This window comes from Coregonus lavaretus (genome assembly GCF_964263955.1).
Source record: "Coregonus lavaretus genome assembly, contig: HAP1_SCAFFOLD_849, whole genome shotgun sequence".
Lineage (NCBI taxonomy): Eukaryota > Metazoa > Chordata > Actinopteri > Salmoniformes > Salmonidae > Coregonus > Coregonus lavaretus.
This window is the reverse complement of record NW_028158489.1, coordinates 22,925-43,042: the sequence shown is the minus strand read 5'-3', so window position 1 is coordinate 43,042 and position 20,118 is coordinate 22,925. Positions and strand designations below refer to the sequence as shown.

The following is a 20,118-nucleotide window of genomic DNA, read 5'->3' as shown; positions in this document are numbered from 1 at the left end:
AAAGCCACCTAAAGGACTCTCAGACCATGAGAAACAAGATTCTCTGGTCTGATGACACCAAGATTGAACTCTTTGGCCTGAATGCCAAGCGTCACGTCTGGAGGAAACCTGGCACCATCCCTACGGTGAAGCATGGTGATGGCAGCATCATGCTGTGGGGATGTTTTTCAGCGGCAGGGACTAGGATACTAATCGGGCTCGAGGGAAAGATGAACGGAGCAAAGTACAGAGAGAGCCTTGATGAAAACCTGCTCCAGAGCGCTCAAGACATCAGACTGGAGCGAAGGTTCACCTTCCAACAGGACAACGACCCTAAGCACACAGCCAAGACAACGCAGGAGTGGCATCGGGACAAGTCTCTGAATGTCCTTGAGTGGCCCAGCCAGAGCCCAGACTTGAAACCGATCGAACATCTCTAGAGAGAGCTGAAAATAGCTGTGCAGCGATGCTCCCCATCCAACCTGACAGAGCTTGAGAGGATCTGCAGAGAAGAATGGGAGAAACTCCCCAAATACAGGTGTGCCAAGCTTGTAGCGTCATACCCAAGAAGACTCGTGGCTGTAATTGCTGCCAATGGTGCTTCAACAAAGTACTGAGTAAAGGCTCTGAATGCTTATGTAAATGTGTTATATCAGTTTTTTGTTTTTAATAAATTAGCAAAGATTTCTACAACTGTTTTTGCTTTGCCATTATGGGATATTGTGTGTAGATTGATGAGGTAAACATTTATTTTAATCCATTTTAGAATAAGGCTGTAACGTAACAAAACGTGGAAAAAGTCAAGGGGTCTGAATACTTTCTGAATGCACTGTCTGTGTGTGTGTACTTACTATGTCACAGTGTGGGTAGAGTGTATCTGTCAGTTCATAATATGTAAAGCTGCTCTCTGTTCATTACAGGAACTACATAACCCCCCCCAGGATTACTCCTTGTGTTATCACACACACACAGGTTTAGTCTAATCCTGCCCCAGCCACACTGGGGAGACAGTCCTCTAGGAGTCCCTACCCCCCACAACCCTCACTACAGGACACCTGGGGCTACAGACCAGTGTGTTCTCTCAGTCTGCATGCACATGTCTGTGTGTATCCGTGTGTGTGTATATATATTGTGTGTGTTCTTAATTCTGCATTAGAAGAAGGGTTATACTTTGTGTAGTGTATGGTGCATATTGCAGAGCAGAGGATATGACCTGTTAAATCCCTAAAATCTGTCCTTGGACAGATGTTTGTCTAATAAGGTAGATATGAACAACGTGGCAGTTCATTGGCCTGATCCATCCAACAACCATTACCATGCCAACCACTCACACTCCACTGTGCTTCAGCCGGTCAATGGATTGAGTCTTTGGTCTGAATACACTCTCTCTCTCGCAGGTAGGCACGCACACACACACACACACAGTAATACTCTATAATGTCCTCTAACGGTCCCATTTAGTGACGAGATCTACCCAGGGGGCCTGTGAAAACACACTAAATGAGAGAGAGACAGAGACAGGGAGTAACATACTATTTTCACACCCACATGAATTGTATACAACAACCTTGGTTCAGTTCAACCATGGAAATATAACCTTTCAAGTGTGTGTCTCAAGGTTCCTGTTCCAGACAGAAAAACGGACAGTAAACCCTACCTGGCCTGGTAACATGGCCTCCAGGCAGGCAGACGACTTGAGCTGGTAACATGGCCTCCAGGCAGGCAGACAGACGACTTGACCTGGTAACATGGCCTCCAGGCAGGCAGACAGACGACTTGATCTGGTAACATGGCCTCCAGGCAGGCAGACAGACGACTTGACCTGGTAACATGGCCTCCAGGCAGGCAGACAGACGACTTGACCTGGTAACATGGTCTCCAGGCAGGCAGATGACTTGACCTGGTAACATGGCCTCCAGGCAGGCAGACAGACGACTTGACCTGGTAACATGGTCTCCAGGCAGGCAGATGACTTGACCTGGTAACATGAACTCCAGGCAGGCCTGGGTCAGCTCTATGTTTTGTTTGTTTTGTTTTAGGCATTTAGCAGACGCTCTTATCCAGAGCGACTTACAGGAGCAATTAGGGTTAAGTGCCTTACTCAAGGGCACATCGACAGATTTTTCACCTAGTCGGCTCGGGGATTAGAACCAGCGACCTTTTGGTTACTGGCACAACGCTCTTAACCACTGAGCTACCTGCCGCCTATACCTGCCTCTGTCTATCAGAGTTGGCTGGGAAGGAGCAAAAGAAGATCTGCCTCAACGCTTCACTATGTGGAAGCCCTTGTGTGTGTGTGTGTGTGTGTGTGTTGGTTGCCCCCAGTGTGTAAATGCAGACATTGTTTGATAGCAATGAGGTGGAAAAGGGGTCCCGTGCCTCAAAGCTAGAAAAGAAGAGAGGAGGAGAGGGAAGGAGGGAGGAGCGAGGGGCTGAAAGGAGGTCGGGTTCTTAGGGGGATTGGCGGAATAGAAAAAGACAAGAAACATGTATTAAAAAACGACAGAGATCATCTAGGAAGCAGAGATAAACGACAGAGATCATCTAGGAAGCAGAGATAAACGACAGAGATCATCTAGGAAGCAGAGATAAACAACAGAGATCATCTAGGAAGCAGAGATAAACGAAAGAGATCATCTAGGAAGCAGAGATAAACGACAGAGATCCTCTAGGAAGCAGAGATAAACGACAGAGATCATCTAGGAAGCAGAGATAAACGACAGAGATCATCTAGGAAGCAGAGATAAACAACAGAGATCATCTAGGAAGCAGAGATAAACAACAGAGATCATCTAGGAAGCAGAGATAAACGACAGAGATCCTCTAGGAAGCAGAGATAAACGACAGAGATCATCTAGGAAGCAGAGATAAACGACAGAGATCATCTAGGAAGCAGAGATAAACGACAGAGATCATCTAGGAAGCAGAGATAAACGACAGAGATCCTCTAGGAAGGAGAGATGACTTAGAATCTGTGGAAGAAACTACTTTGTTGAGAGTGAGAGAACGAAGCAGAATCTGTGAAAGAAACAGACATTTGTTGAGAGAGAGAGGATTGGGTAATATACTATGCACAAGACAAAAAAGTGTAAACCCCAGGTGATGTATGGGGTCATTTCAACATTCTTCTTCACAAGAGAGACAGTGTTTGGGTGTTGTCTTTTGGCTATCGTATTGGACACTTGGTCCTTGACTCCATATGTGACAGGGTTAGGGGCCATATGTTGTATAAAGCCGGGCCAAACTCTACTCGAGGCATGTCTGCAGTCCGGTGTATGTGTGTGTGTGTTGAGAACATTAGCAATGCTGAAATATTTATCTAAATCTATATCCCTGCTTTATCCTCTAGATACCGCTGATCAACAGATCTGCTCAAATCTCTCTCTCTCTCTCTCACACACACACACACACACACACACACACACACACACACACACATGAACACACACACAAAATGAAGAAAAAAACACTAACTATACAACTGAGTCTTCTAATCTAAGTGGGATTTGAGAGGCTTAGTTTTGTTACTTAAAGTGTTTACCTCTGCATACACACACACACATTATCATGTAAGGTCTGTATCAGTCACGCATTCATCAGCAAACACAAGCTAATTTGTCTCACATACTATTGAAATCTCTCACAAAAACATACACACAACCACATACAATAGTGCAGCACAAGTCCTCTCTCTCTCTCTCTCTCTCTCTCTCTCTCTCTCTCTCTCTCTCTCTCTCTCTCTCTCTCTCTCTCTCTCTCTCTCTCTCTCTCTCTCTCTCTCTCTCTCTCTCTCTCTCTCTCTCTCTCTCTCTCTCTCTCTCTCTCTCTCTCTCTCTCTCTCTCTCTCTCTCTCTCTCTCTCTGTGTGTGTGTGTGTGATGGGAGGAATACATCTGGGGCGTGAACATAGATAGATAAATAAATAAAGGAGAGAAAAGAAGAGAGGGATCCATGGTGCTGGTGGGGAGGGAGGGAGGGGGGGGGGGTATATTGAGGGTGGAGGGGGAGAGAGAGAGAGGCATGGGCAGGCCGCCAACCCTGACGAAAGCTGCTTAGCGCAACCAGTTGCCATGGATACAGTCAGGGGCAGCACCTTGCGTGTGTGTGTGTGTGTGAGAGAGAGAGGGAGGGAAAACCAACAGGCAAGCGTCAGACAGAACCAGTGAGGAAGCGAGAGAACACCAGGCTGCAGGACAGAGAGAGACAGAGGGAGACAGCCGGAGCATTAGAGTGATAGAGCGATAGAGTGATAGCTAGAAGATGGAGGTTCAGTCAGAATGCCTGGAACCTCCTCCACATCCACCTACACCTCCATGCGACCCCCAGCCGCCAGGGAAGATCAACAAAGCAGCCTTCAAGCTGTTCGGAAAACGACGCTCTGGAATGGCTGGATTCTTCTCCTTCAGGAACAAAGGGACCAACGGGAACGGGAATTCAGAGAACGGGAATTCTGAGAATGGGAATTCTGTGAATGGGAATACTATGGGGGCGGCTAACGAGCTCGTCAGGAGTAAAACGCATGATGGACTAACGAGCTCGGAGACAGACGGACAGAGAGGGGAGGAGTCCGGAATATCAGAGGCGGGACAGGTGAGGTCTCTCAGCAAATCACTGAGCTTCTTTTCGCTGCTCAGACGAGGAAGTGTAAGAGCCAATGAGACTACAGGGTTTGGGAGAAGGGGGAGGGGTTTAAAAGGCTTCTTCAGTAGTATGAAATGGCGGCGGAAGGAGAAAGTGACGGAGGTAGAGGTGGAGGTAGCGGAGGCAAGGGAGATGAGAGAGGCGGATGTGATTCTAACAGAAGAAGTGAAAGACATCACTCTGACCCTCGAACCCCAGCCCCGTCCACCCCAGGAGGATCATGGGAGCTCGGAGGCTGAGCAAAACACAGAATCGGCAGGAACCTCTCCCGTCAACAACGCCACGACACCACTCACGCACTCTATCGCCATGACGACAAACCTGTCAGAATCCCTCTATACACCATCCCCTTCTCCTCTCTACTCAAAACCCAAAACGTCAATTTCCTCTGTAACAGCCACCCCCCCTCTGGATCGGTGTGTGACCCCACCTCTGAACCCTCAGTGGACCGGCTCTGTTCATTCCTCTTCACTGACGTCACCTCACTCAAGAGCTTCGATTCGCTGACGGGGTGCGGTGACATCATCGCAGACGCAGAGGAGGAGGGAGCAGGAAATGGGGGAGGAGGAAATGGAGGAGTAGGAAGTGCCACTAGCAGTAGCAGTGGGGAAGGAGGGGGAGGAGGAATACGAAGCTCCATTTCTACCCATGTCACCCCTTCCACCCCCTCCCCCACCTCCGCCCCTACCCCCCTCCCTGCCAGGGCACGGCTGATGCCCTCTCACTCTGCCCCGACTCAGCAGCCCTGTGGCAGCAGCGTGGTGGCCTACATGGGGGGTGGGGAGGAGATGGCCAGCCCTGATGGGGTGGATGACACAGACATGCAGGGGCTCTGGCACATGCTCCCCTCTGGGGGAGAAAACTCCCCCACCCTCCTCCGACCCAACTCTCACCTGGCTCCCCCCAGGGGTACAGAGCGGAAAACCCCCCAGGTCAAGTCTCTGGGACTCAGCAAGATCCCTGTAGTGGGGGGAGGAAGGGTGACTAAACTCCCCACTCATGCCGCTTGTCAAACCTCCTTGCCCAATGAGAAGGAGACTAAGGAGGAAGGCCCGCCCCAACAGGACGTCCCAGCTCTTAGGGATGAGGGGTACTGGGATACGCCCTCTGCAACCCCCACAGCAACGCCTGACAACGGCTTCCTACGGAACCAGAGGCTTGGCCTATCGTGTGACAGCTGCTCTGGCAACGTGCTCTACGACCTCTACAACGAGGAATTGGACAGATCTGATGAAGAGGATGAGGAAGAGGATCTGACGAGTACTCCTTCCACCTCCGCTTGTGAGTACAAACTCAGACCTCCGTCCCGGACTAGTCCTCCTTTCTCTTCCTCCTCTTCCTCTTTCCACTCGATGAAGGGAAGCACTAGCCTTCCCCACGAGTCCAAAATCCCTCTTAGTGTCAGACAGACCACACCCCCTCACTCTGTGAGCCAATCAGCTATTTTCCCTGTCCTCGCAACCACTCCTCCCTTTGACACACCCACCCATGCCCCTCCCCCAACCCGGTCCAGAATCCCTTTCTCCAAGGTGCCAGTCCGTCGCCCTGGGAACAAGGCTGGCAACACTACACAAGGGCCAGCCCCCAGGAAGTAGCTCTGGACCAGGCAGCCATGAACTTTGGTGTCTTTGGACTAAACTTGTGTACACCATCACTGGTCTTATGTGTAAGACATTGCTGGACTGGTGGATTGTGGAAGGCATCAGACAATGATAGACACTGGAAATAAAGTGAGAATAGCTTTAAAACAACACTCCCATTGGATCCTAGTGTGTCACAAGAAAACTCAAAAAGCTTTGGGTGGCAAAAAAAGTTTGACATATTGTAACCACTGAACATGTGTTCAACATCACTGGACGTGTGTGTACAACATCACTGGAATTATGTGTATGGGACAAGAACCTTCGCAATGCTTCAAGTGGGGGAAGGGAGGGCACCGAAAGGTTTGGGATCCACTTTTTTAGACAACTCTCAGCGCTTCCTGACCAGATGGATATGTACATTATGGTCACGGAATTCAACTGCACTACACACCGCTAGGAAACCCCAGAGCACCTTTCACACCGCTAGGAATGACCAGAGCACCTTTCACACCGCTAGGAATGACCAGAGCACCTTTCACACCGCTAGGAATGACCAGAGCACCTTTTCCTTTTCTCTTCAAGTCCCTTTTATCTAAAACACAGATTTTTATACGATACGACGTGTTTAATCTAACGACGGCTTAATCTAATTAAACAGTTTGGAATGTGTCATCATCTAATCTGTAACTAATTACCTCCTAATCCCAGACTACAATCCCAGAGTGTCAATCCTAAATCTGCATCTATAACTTTGTCATGCCATTTAGCAGACGCTTTTATCCAAAGCGATTTACAGTCATGCCGGTGGATTCTGGTGGGAGGAGCTATAGGAGGACAGGCTCATTGTAATGGCTGGAATGGAATAGAGTCAAACTTGTGGTTTCCATATGTCTGATACCATTCCATTTATGCCATGCATTACAATGAGCCCATCCTCCCACCAGTAAGTCATACATGCATATTATACTTTTTTTAATGATGGGTGGTCCCAGGAATCAAACTCACTATCCTGGCATTGCAAGCGCCATGCTCTACCAACTGAGCTACAGAGGACCACCGTCTTCTAAAACCTGTTTGGTTGTACTGTTGACTATTTTTCTCCCAGTGCTAAAGTACCAGTGGATGGCAACGATTACAACATTGCTAAAAGCAATCAGAGATTACTTATGAATGTTTATTTATTAAGGTATACATGGAGATCACAGGATACAACACCTCACCTTGCCAGTGAATGTAACCAAGAAACGTCACAAAAACATCCTTAGTGAAACATAAACACACACATGCTCCTCTGGACCAGATGGACTCCACCACTCAAACGAACAACTACTGTACTGTGATGACCTTGCACTGCAATCTGGGAAAACAGCTGCAGGTTCAATCTCTCTGGGATTTACAACTATAACAAATCAACTAATGGAAAACTGAACACTCCTCTCTCACTGCATGAGGTGCCTGGAACACAGAGCACTAGGATCAGGAAACACTGTCTACACTGACACACACACATACACACATACACACACACACACACACACACACACACACTCACTCACACACCACGTCAAGGACTCTCTTTCGTACCAACCCTGGATTACTTTCTTCTCTACCAGGACACAATAATACAATGCTTTTTTTCTACTGAGTACTTTGTTCTTCACTGGTTTTCATACTGTTTTTTTTTAATAGGACAACGTTTCATTAGACACCGCAACCAACCTTGACTGTGAACACACCAGCTACTTAGTGGGCCTTTGTTTTTGTTTCTGATTTATGAAGGGGGTGGGGGATGAAGCTTACCTGTGGCATACATTCAGGAGTACACTTCATCCCCCAATCAGGAGTACACTTCACCCCCCATCCCCCAATCAGGAGTACACTTCACCCCCCATCCCCCAAATCAGGAGTACACTTCACCCCCCATCCCCCAATCAGGAATACATTTCACCCCCATCTCCAAATCAGGAGTACACTTCACCCCCAATCCCCAAATTCTGGTACAATTCACCCCCCATGCCCAAAGCAGGAGAACACTTCAACCCCCATCCCCCAATCAGGAGTGCACTTCACCCTCCATACTCAAATCAGGAGTACACTTCATTCTTCATCCACCAATCAGAAGTACACTTCACCTCCCATCCTCAAGTCAGGAGTACACTTCACCCTACATCCCCAAATCAGGAGTACACTTCACCTCCCATCCCCCAACCAGGAGTACACTTCACCTCCCATCCCCCAATCAGGAGTACACTTCACCCCCCATCCCCCAAATCAGGAGTACACTTCACCTCCCATCCCCAAATCAGGAGTACACTTCACCTCCCATCCCCCAATCAGGAGTACACTTCACCTCCCATCCCCAAATCAGGAGTACACTTCACCCCCCATCCCCCAAATCAGGAGTACACTTCACCTCCCATCCCCAAATCAGGATCACACTTCACCCTCCAACCCCAAATCAGGAGTACACTTCACCCTCCACCCTCCACCCCCCCAAATCAAGAGTACACTTCACCCCCCATCCCCAAATCAGGAGTACACTTCACCCTCCATCCCCAAATCAGGAGTACACTTCACCCTCCACCCTCCACCCCCCCAAATCAAGAGTACACTTCACCCTCCACCCCCCAAATCAGGAGTACACTTCACCTCCCACCCCCCAAATCAGGAGTACACTTCACCCTCCACCCCCCAAATCAGGAGTACATTTCACACTCCACCCCCCAAATCAGGAGTACACTTCACCTCCCATCCCCCAACCAGGAGTACACTTCACCTCCCATACCCGAATCAGGAGTACACTTCACCCTCCACCCCCCAAATCAGGAGTACACTTCACCCTCCACCCCCCAAATCAGGAGTACACTTCACCCTCCACCCCCCAAATCAGGAGTACACTTCACCCTCCACCCCCCAAATCAGGAGTACACTTCACCTCCCATCCCCCAATCAGGAGTACACTTCACCTCCCATACCCGAATCAGGAGTACACTTCACCCTCCACCCCCCAAATCAGGAGTACACTTCATCCCCCAATCAGGAGTACACTTCACCCCCCATCCCCAAATCAGGAGTACACTTCAACCCCCATCCCCAAATCAGGAGTACACTTCACCCTCCATCCCCAAATCAAGAGTACACTTCACCCCCCATCCCCAAATCAGGAGTACACTTCACCTCCATCCCCAAATCAGGAGTACACTTCAACCCCCATCCCCCAATCAGGAGTATATGTCACCCTCATCCCCAAATCAGGAGAACACTTCAACCCCCATCCCCCAAATCAGGAGTACACTTCAACCCCCATCCCCCAATCAGGAGTACACTTCACCCCCCATCCCCAAATCAGGAGTACACTTCATCCCCCAATCAGGAGTACACTTCAACCCCCATCCCCAAATCAGGAGTACACTTCAACCCCCATCCCCCAATCAGGAGTATATGTCACCCTCATCCCCAAATCAGGAGAACACTTCAACCCCCATCCCCCAATCAGGAGTACACTTCACCCTCCACCCCCCAAATCAGGAGTACACTTCACCCTCCACCCCCCAAATCAGGAGTACACTTCACCCTCCACCCCCCAAATCAGGAGTACACTTCACCCTCCACCCCCCAAATCAGGAGTACACTTCCCCCTCCACCCCCCAAATCAGGAGTACACTTCACCCTCCACCCCCCAAATCAGGAGTACACTTCACCCTCCACCCCCCAAATCAGGAGTACACTTCACCCTCCACCCCCCAAATCAGGAGTACACTTCACCCTCCACCCCCCAAATCAGGAGTACACTTCACCCTCCACCCCCCAAATCAGGAAAACACTTCACACTCTTGTTCTCTCGTCCTGCTGTTAATCTATACCATCAGGAGTTACTGACCTATAGACAATGAGATCTGAATGCAGCATGACATCGTTCTTAGCCCTACGTCTACCTACCTATCTGTCTGTCTGTCTGTCTGTCTGTCTGTCTGTCTGTCTGTCTGTCTGTCTGTCTGTCTGTCTGTCTGTCTGTCTGTCTGTCTGTCTGTCTGTCTGTCTATCCATCTCGCTGTCTGTCCCTGAGTTTTACAAAGATGGGACCCACGAGCTTCGGGAGCAGCTCAGAGACGTCCTAAAAGACAGTTCTAAGAAAAGAAGAGTGTTTATTTCTGTCTCTTTTATCAACACTTGTTGGCTCCTATTTGACTCTAAATACATCCTTCCTTCTTCACTTCCTCATGTGGATTGCTAAAATGTATCCAATTACAGTGCATTCGGAAAGTATTCAGACCCCTTGACTTTTTTCCACATTTTGTTACGTTACAGCCTTATTCTAACATTTATTAAATTGTTTTTTCCCCTCATCAATCTACACACAATACCCCATATATTTTTTAACAAATGTATTAAAATAACAAAACTGAAATATCACATTTAAATAAGTATTCAGACCCTTTACTCAGTACTTTGTAGAAGCACCTTTGGCAGCTATTACAGCCTCGAGTCTTCTTGGGTATGACACTACAAACTTGGCACACCTGTATTTGGGGAGTTTCTCCCATTCTTCTCTGCAGATCCTCTCAAGCTCTGGAGCAGGTTTTCATCAAAGATCTCTCTGTAACTTTGCTCCGTTCGTCTTTCCCTCGATCCTGACCAGTCTCCCAGTCCCTGCCGCTGAAAAACATCCCCACTACATGATGCTGCCACCACCATGCTTCACTGTAGGGATGGTACCAGGATTCCTCCAGACGTGACGCTTAGCATTCAGGCCAAAGAGTTCAATCTTGGTATCATCAGACCAGAGAATCTTGTTTCTCATGGCCTGGGAGTCCTTTAGGTGCCTTTTAGCAAACTCCAAGCAGGCTGTCATGTGCCTTTTACTGAGGAGTGGCTTCTGTCTGGCCACTCTACCATAAAGGCCTGATTGGTGGAGTGCTGCAGAGATGGTTGTCCTTCTGGAAGGTTCTCCCATCTCCACAGAGGAACTCTGGAGCTCTGTCAGTGACCATCGGGTTCTTGGTCACCTCCCTGACCAAGGCCCTTCTCCCCAGATTGCTCAGCTTGGCCGGGCGGCCAGCTCTAAGAAGAGTTTTGGTGGTTCCAAACTTCTTCCATTTAAGAATGATGGAGGCCACTGTGTTCTTGGGGACCTTCAATGCTGCAGACATTTTTTGGTACCCTTCCCCAGATCTGTACCTCGACACAATCCTGTCTCGGAGCTCTACGGACAATTCCTTCGACCTCACGGCTTGGTTTTTGTTCTGACATGCACTGTCAACTGTGGGACCTTAGGGACCCTTTGTGTGCCTTTGCAAATCATGTCCAATCAATTGAATTTACCACAGGTGGACTCCAATGAAGTTGTAGAAACATCTCAAGGATGATCAATGGAAACAGGATACACCTGAGCTCAATAGCAAAGGGTCTGACTACTTATGTAAATAAGGTATTTCTGTTTATTATTTTAAATATATCTGCAAACATTTCTAAAAACCTGTTTTCGCTTTGTCATTATGGGGTATTGTGTGTAGATCGATGAGGAAAAATATAATTAAATCCATTTTAGAATAAGGCTGTAACGTAACAAAATGTGGAAAAAGGCAAGGGGTCTGAATACTTTCCGAATGCACTGTAGAGAAGTCAGTGATGACTTTTTGAAGGGGAACAAGGTAACATTTTTAGAATATTCTCTGCATTCTCTGTTCACCATCTTATCCTAAATCTGGGCAACACATTTCACTACAGTGGAAAGTATTATCCATTATTTGTTTTATTTATCTTTCTTTCCCTCTGTTAATGGTGTGAATATCTTTGTTTTCTTTCCTGTTTTCATATTTAATGAATAAACCGCTAATAGTGAGGATTCTGGCTCAGTGTGTTAGCATCCATTTCAGTCGACTACTAGCATTTTACGTTTTAATCATTTAGCAGACGCTCTTATCCAGAGCGACTTACAGTTAGTGAGTGCATACATTTTCATACTGGCCCCCCGTGGGAATCGAACCTACAACCCTGGCGTTGCAAGCGCCATGCTCAACCAACTGAGCTACACGGGGCCTTGATACACCCACCCACACACACACACACACACACACACACACACACACACACTGACACACAGTCATTTAGCAGATGCTCTTATCCAGAGTTAGTGAGTGCATAAATTTTTTTCCCATCTCTCCCCTCTCTCTCTCCCTCCACTCTCTCCCCCTCATCTCTCTCCATCTCTCCCGCCTCATCTCTCTCCCACTCTCTCTCTACCGCTCTCCCTCTCTCTCCCTCTCTCTCCCCCTCATCTCTCTCCCTTTCTCTCACCCTCTCTTTCATCTCTCTCCCCCTCATCTCTCTCCCTCTCTCTCTCCCTCTCTCTCCCCTCCATCTCTCTCATCTCTCTCCATCTCTCCCGCCTCATCTCTTTCCCTCTCTCTCCCTCATATCTCTCCCTCGCTTTCCCCCTCTCTCTCTCCCTCTCATCTTTCTCATCTCTCTCCCTCTCTCTCCCCCTCATCTCTCTCCCTCTCTCTCCCTCTCTCTCTCTCCCTCCTTCTCTCACCCCTCATCTCTCTCCTTCTCTCTCCCTCTCTCTCCACCTCATCTCTCTCCCTCTCCCTCTCTCTCCCCTCCATCTCTCTCCCTCTCGCTCCCCTCCATCTCGCTCCCTCTCGCTCCCTCTCTCTCTCTCTCTCTCTCTCTCCATCTCTCTCCCCCTCATCTTTCTCCCTCTCTCTCTCCCTCTCTCTCCCCTCCATCTCTCTCATCTCTCTCCATCTCTCCCGCCTCATCTCTTTCCCTCTCTCTCCCTTTCTCTCCCCCTCATCTCTCTCCCTCGCTTTCCCCCTCTCTCTCTCCCTCTCATCTTTCTTATCTCTCTCCCTCTCTCTCCCCCTCTCCCTCCCCCTCTCTCTCTCCATCTCTCTCCCTCTCTCTCCCTCTCTCTCCCTCCTTCTCTCCCCCCTCATCTCTCTCCTTCTCTCTCCCTCTCTCTCCACCTCATCTCTCTCCCTCTCCCTCTCTCTCCCCTCCATCTCGCTCCCTCTCGCTCCCTCTCTCTCTCTCTCTCTCTCCATCTCTCTCCCCCTCATCTCTCTCCCTTTCTCTCTACCCCTCAGAGGAGAAGACTGAGGGGTAGGGAGGAGAGGACTGAGGGGTATGGAGGAGAGGACTGAGGGGTATGAAGGAGAAGACTGAGGGGTAGGTAGGAGAGGACTGAGGGGTATGGAGGAGAGGACTGAGGGGTATGGAGGATGGACTGAGGGGTATGGAGGAGAGGACTGAGGGGTATGGAGGATGGACTGAGGGGTATGGAGGAGAGGACTGAGGGGTATGGAGGAGAGGACTGAGGGGTATGGAGGAGAAGACTGTGGGGTAGGGAGGAGAGGACTGAGGGGTATGGAGAAGACTGAGGGGTAGGAAGGAGAAGACTGAGGGGTAGGGAGGAGAAGACTAAGGGGTGGAGAGGAGAAGACTGAGGGGTGGAGAGGAGAAGACTGAGGGGTATGGAGGAGAGGACTGAGGGGTATGGAGGAGAGGACTGAGGGGTATGGAGGAGAGGACTGAGGGGTATGGAGGAGAAGACTGAGGGGTGGAGAGGAGAAGACTAAGGGGTAGGGATGAGAAGACTGAGGGGTATGGAGGAGAAGACTGAGGGGTATGGAGGAGAGGACTGAGGGGTATGGAGGAGAGGACTGAGGGGTGGAGAGGAGAAGACTAAGGGGTAGGGAGGAGAAGACTGAGGGGTATGGAGGAGAAGACTGAGGGGTGGAAAGGAGAAGACTAAGGGGTAGGGATGAGAAGACTGAGGGGTGGAGAGGAGAAGACTAAGGGGTAGGGAGGAGAAGACTGAGGGGTGGAAAGGAGAAGACTAAGGGGTAGGGATGAGAAGACTGAGGGGTATGGAGGAGAAGACTGAGGGGTGGAAAGGAGAAGACTAAGGGGTAGGGATGAGAAGACTGAGGGGTGGAGAGGAGAAGACTAAGGGGTAGGGAGGAGAAGACTGAGGGGTGGAAAGGAGAAGACTAAGGGGTAGGGATGAGAAGACTGAGGGGTGGAAAGGAGAAGACTAAGGGGTAGGGATGAGAAGACTGAGGGGTATGGAGGAGAAGACTGAGGGATGGAAAGGAGAAGACTAAGGGGTAGGGATGAGAAGACTGAGGGGTGGAGAGGAGAAGACTAAGGGGTATGGAGGAGAGGACTGAGGGGTGGAGAGGAGAAGACTGAGGGGTGGAGAGGAGAATAATGTATGCGTGCGTGCATGTGTGTGGTTGAGAATATGCATAATTTAGAAGAATTATACCTGCATGATTATTCAGGTCAGACTGTTCTGATGATGATGACGATAATGAAGATTACGATGAAGATGATGATGATGATGATGATGTACTTAAGCAATAAGGCACGAGGGGGTGTGGTACATGGCCAATATACCACGGTAAAGGGCCGTTCTGTCCTGCCGATGTAGCGTATAGCCTGCTAGCTGAATGTTGTCATTGTTGTCATTCAGCCACGACTCCGTGAAACATAAGATATTACAGTTTTTAATGTCCCGTTGGTAGGATAACCGTAATCTTAAATCGTCCATTTTATTATCCAAAGCTTGAACGTTGGCTAATAGGATTGATGGGAGAGGCAGTTTACTCGTTCGCCGTCGGATCTTTACAAGGCACCCCGACCTACGTCCACGGTATCTCCGTCTCTTCCTCACGCGAATGACGGGGATCTGGGCCTTGTCTGGAGTCTGTAGAATATCCTTCGCGAACGCCTCGTTGAAGAAAAAGTGTTCGTCCAACGCGAGGTGAGTAATCGCTGTCCTGATATCCAGAAGCTCTCTTTGGTTATAAGAGACGATGGCATAAACATTATGTACAAAATAAATTACAAATAACGCGGAAAAACACACATAATAGTACAATTGGTTAGAGGGCTGTAAAACGGCAGCCATCTTCTTCCGGCGCTGTTCTGGTCATCCAGATGCAGCGCTCCTAGTAGCAGGGGACTTTAATGCAGGGAAACTTAAATCCGTTCTACCTCATTTCTACCAGCATGTTAAATGTGCAACCAGAGGGGAAAAAACTCTAGACCACCTTTACTCCACACACAGAGACGCATACAAAGCTCTCCCTCGCCCTCCATTTGGCAAATCTGACCATAACTCTATCCTCCTGATTCCTGCTTATAAGCAAAAACTGAAGCAGGAAGCACCAGTGACTCGGCTAATAAAAAAGTGGTCAGATGACGCAGATGCTAAGCTACAGGACTGTTTTGCTAGCACAGACTGGAACATGTTCAGGGATTCTTCAGACAGCATTGAGGAGTACACCACATCAGTCACTGGCTTCATCAATAAGTGCATCGATGATGTCGTCCCCACAGTGACCGTACGTACATACCCCAACCAGAAGCCATGGATTACAGGAAACATCCGCACTGAGCTAAAGGGTAGAGCTGCCGCTTTCAAGGAACGGGACTCTAACCCGGACGCTTATAAGAAATCCCGCTATGACCTCCGACGAACCATCAAACAGGCAAAGAGTCAATACAGGTCTAAGATTGAATCATACTACACTGGCTCTGACGCTCGTCGGATGTGGCAGGGCTTGAAAACTATTACAGACTACAAAGGGAAGCACAGCCGCGAGCTGCCCAGTGACACAAGCCTACCAGACGAGCTAAACCACTTCTATGCTCGCTTCGAGGCAAGCAACACTGAAGCATGCATGAGAGCACCAGCTGTTCCGGACGACTATGTGATCACGCTCTCCGTAGCCGATGTGAGTAAGACTTTTAAGCAGGTCAACATTCACAAGGCCGCAGGGCCAGACGGATTACCAGGACGTGTACTCCGAGCATGTGCTGACCAACTGGCAAGTGTCTTCACTGACATTTTCAACATGTCCTTGACTGAGTCTGTAATACCAACATGTTTCAAGCAGACCACCATAGTCCCCGTGCCCAAGAACTCTAAGATAACCTGCCTAAATGACTACCGACCCGTGGCACTGACGTCTGTAGCCATGAAGTGCTTTGAAAGACTGGTCATGGCTCACATCAACAGCATAATCCCAGAAACCCTAGACCCACTCCAATTTGCATACCGCCCCAACAGATCCACAGATGATGCAATCTCTATCGCACTCCACACTGCCCTTTCCCACCTGGACAAGAGGAACACCTACGTGAGAATGCTATTCATTGACTACAGCTCAGCATTCAACACCATAGTGCCCTCAAAGCTCATCACTAAGCTAAGGATCCTGGGACTAAACACCTCCCTCTGCAACTGGATCCTGGACTTCCTGACGGGCCGCCCCCAGGTGGTAAGGGTAGGTAACAACACATCTGCCACACTGATCCTCAACACGGGGGCCCCTCAGGGGTGCGTGCTCAGTCCCCTCCTGTACTCTCTGTTCACCCATGACTGCATGGCCAGGCACGACTCCAACACCATCATTAAGTTTGCCGACGACACAACAGTGGTAGGCCTGATCACCGACAACGATGAGACAGCCTATAGGGAGGAGGTCAGAGATCTGGCCGTGTGGTGCCAGGACAACAACCTCTCCCTCAACGTGACCAAGACAAAGGAGATGATTGTGGACTACAGGAAAAAAAAGAGGACTGAGCACGCCCCCATTCTCATCGACGGGGCTGTAGTGGAACAGGTTGAGAGCTTCAAGTTCCTTGGTGTCCACATCACCAACGAACTATCATGGTCCAAACACACCAAGACAGTCGTGAAGAGGGCACGACAAAGCCTATTCCCCCTCAGGAGACTAAAAAGATTTGGCATGGGTCCTCAGATCCTCAAAAAATTCTACAGCTGCACCATCGAGAGCATCCTGACTGGTTGCATCACCGCCTGGTATGGCAACTGCTTGGCCTCTGACCGCAAGGCACTACAGAGGGTAGTGCGTACGGCCCAGTACATCACTGGGGCAAAGCTCCCTGCCATCCAGGACCTCTATACCAGGCGGTGTCAGAGGAAGGCCCTCAAAATTGTCAAAGACTCCAGTCACCCTAGTCATAGACTGTTCTCTCTGCTACCGCACGGCAAGCGGTACCGGAGTGCCAAGTCTAGGTCCAAAAGACTTCTCAACAGCTTCTACCCCCAAGCCATAAGACTCCTGAACAGCTAATCATGGCTACCCGGACTATTTGCACTGCCCCCCCACCCCATCCTTTTTACGCTGCTGCTACTCTGTTAAGTATTTATGCATAGTCACTTTAACTCTACCCACATGTACATATTACCTCAACTACCTCAACTAGCCGGTGCCCCCGCACATTGACTATGCAACGGTACCCCCCTGTATATATAGCCTCCCTACTGTCACTTTATTCTATTGTATATATAGCCTCCCTACTGTCACTTTATTTTTTACTTCTGCTCTTTTTTTCTCAACACTTTTTTGTTGTTGTTTTATTCTTACTTTTTTGTTTAAAATAAATGCACTGTTGGTTAAGGGCTGTAAGTAAGCATTTCACTGTAATGTCTGCACCTGTTGTATTCGGCGCATGTGACCAATAAAATTTAATTTGATTTGATTTGATTTGATTAAGCACGACGCAACGCAGAGTGCCTGGATACAGCCCTTAGCCGTGGTATATTGGCCATATACCGCAAACCCCCGAGGTGCCTTATTGCTATTATAAACTGGTTACCAACGTAATTAAAGCAGTAAAAATACAGCCAATCAGCATTCAGGGCTGGAACCACCCAGTTTATAATATATAATATAGTATTTTGGAGAAAACCATGAGGTAACAATGATAGCAGTTCTCTCCTCCTGTCATCTTTTCCTCCATCATTAAATCTCCAGGGGAAACTAGCCTTGCTTCTATAAAACCTCACCACTGATTGTCCCCTGAGTGTGTGTGTGTTTGTATATTCAACAACGTGGATGCATACATGTGTGAATGTGTGTGTCCGAGCATGCATTCCCGTTTGTGTGTGTGTGTGTGTGTGTGTGTGTGATTGAGGCCTATTCCAAAAAGCTGCACCCCACATTTCACAGGGCAGCCTCACCACAGATGTTTCCTTGGCAACCCCACTAGGTCATCCAATGCGAAGAGGGGGCTGGGCAAGGAGGGAGGGCGCTGACACAAAGAATCTGTGAGACCTGATTGGAGTTGGACTGGTGCAGTCACACACACACACACACACACACACACACACACACACACACACTTCAGAGCTGTTTTGTCTTGTAGTAATGTGGTGCCTGCCTGTATTTCCTTAAACCTTTAACAATTTTACATTTTTGCAGACACTCTTATCCAGAGCAACTTACAGGAGCAATTAGGGTTAAGTGCCTTGCTCAAGGGCACATCGACAGATTTTTCACCTAGTTGACTCAGGGATTAGAACCAGCGACCTTTCAGTTACTGGCACAACACTCTTAACCACTAAGCTACATGCCGCCTGCGACAATACATGCCATTGAAAAATATAAATATTTCGTAACATATTTTTGTCAGTAGGTACCCAACAGGAGGTGGTGTGTTCGACACAGTCACTCATATAGATATAGAGGTCTATAGAGCCTGTCTGAACACCTGCTCTTTCCATGACATACAGTAGACTGACCAGGTGAAAGCTATGATCCCTTATTGATGTCAGGGGAGGAGACAGGTTAAATAAGGATTTTTAAGCCTTTGAGACAATTGAGACATGTATTGTGTATGTGTGCCATTCAGAGGATGAATGGGCAAGACAAAATATTAAATGCCAAGAACTGTAACGCTGCTGGGTTTTTCACGCTCAACAGTTTCCCCTGTGTATCAAGAATTGTCCACCACCCGAAGGACGTCCAGCCAACTTAACACAACTGTGGGAACGTTTGGGTTCAACATGGGCCATCATCTCTGTGGAACGCTTTTCGACACCTTGTAGAGTCCATGCCCCAACAAATTGAGGCTGTTCTGAGGGCAAACCGAGGGGTGCAACTCAATATTAGGAAGGTGTTCCTAATGTTTGGTATACTCAGTGTAAATATGAAAACAGATGGGAGTACTCACAGATCTGGAACAGACTATACAGCACATACTGTAAGTGCTGCTGATAGTGTGCGATTTACTGTGTGCATCTGAATCAACATAAGTCGTTTGTCAGCTTCACGTGGGCCAGTTTGACACGTTTCTTAGCTTCTCAAATGACAGAAAGTGGCGCCTGAAAAGGAACAACTTTTACAACCTGTGCAACTTATCGTGTGCATTTGGTACATTTGTACGGTAGGGATGGCGTGCATCTGAGTGTACGTGTGCGCGCCGGTGTGTGTCGGGAAAGGTAGGTGGTTTCAAAACTGTACAAGAAAGAGAATGGTAGGCGAATCCAGTACCACTCTATTTAAATGGACAGTCCAGTGATATTCTACTGAAAAGATGTTAGCATTGTCAGAAATGCTACAAAAAGGTAGAACATCGTTGTTTTTTATCGGGCAGAAATGTGCACGTGAGAGCGGTAAATAAAAACTGTTGCACCTACAAACGTATTCAGTCCAAATGGATCTAAATCTTATGGCCATCTTATGGATGCTGTAGCCTTGTTTTAATCCAATGTCTTGAATTTGAGCTAGGTTTGGGCAAAGAACATTCTAATGACCCTAATGCTAGCGACCCTGTCAAAAATCTGGCATAGTGGTTCTCGGTAACGGCAAGACGGAACATGACGAGAAGCGGGGAGGGTGTTGTGTACCTCCAATCAAGTTGATTTGAGAATTTTCATTGACAATGGTGTCATATTGAGAAATGTAGGGACATTTTAATTTAACATTGAGCTTCAACCAATGCATACTATTGCGCGACTATAAAGACAAGAGATATACAGTGCATTCGGAGAGTTTTCAGACCCCTTCCCTTTTTCCACATTTTGTTACGTTACAGCCATATTCTAAAATGGATTAAATTAAAACAAATCCTCATCAATCTACACACAATAC

At 48.4% G+C, this 20,118-nt stretch overlaps 1 protein-coding gene across 1 annotated transcript; it reads left to right on the top strand.

The window, feature by feature from the left end:
• Positions 1–4,238: 4,238 nt before the first annotated feature.
• Positions 4,239–6,214, top strand: LOC311123919 (APC membrane recruitment protein 2-like; the record flags this gene model as incomplete). Its single annotated transcript, XM_084198135.1, is given in 2 exon segments — positions 4,239–5,036; positions 5,039–6,214. Coding segments are annotated over 2 exon segments (1,974 nt in total).
• Between the last annotated feature and the right edge of the window lie 13,904 nt (positions 6,215–20,118).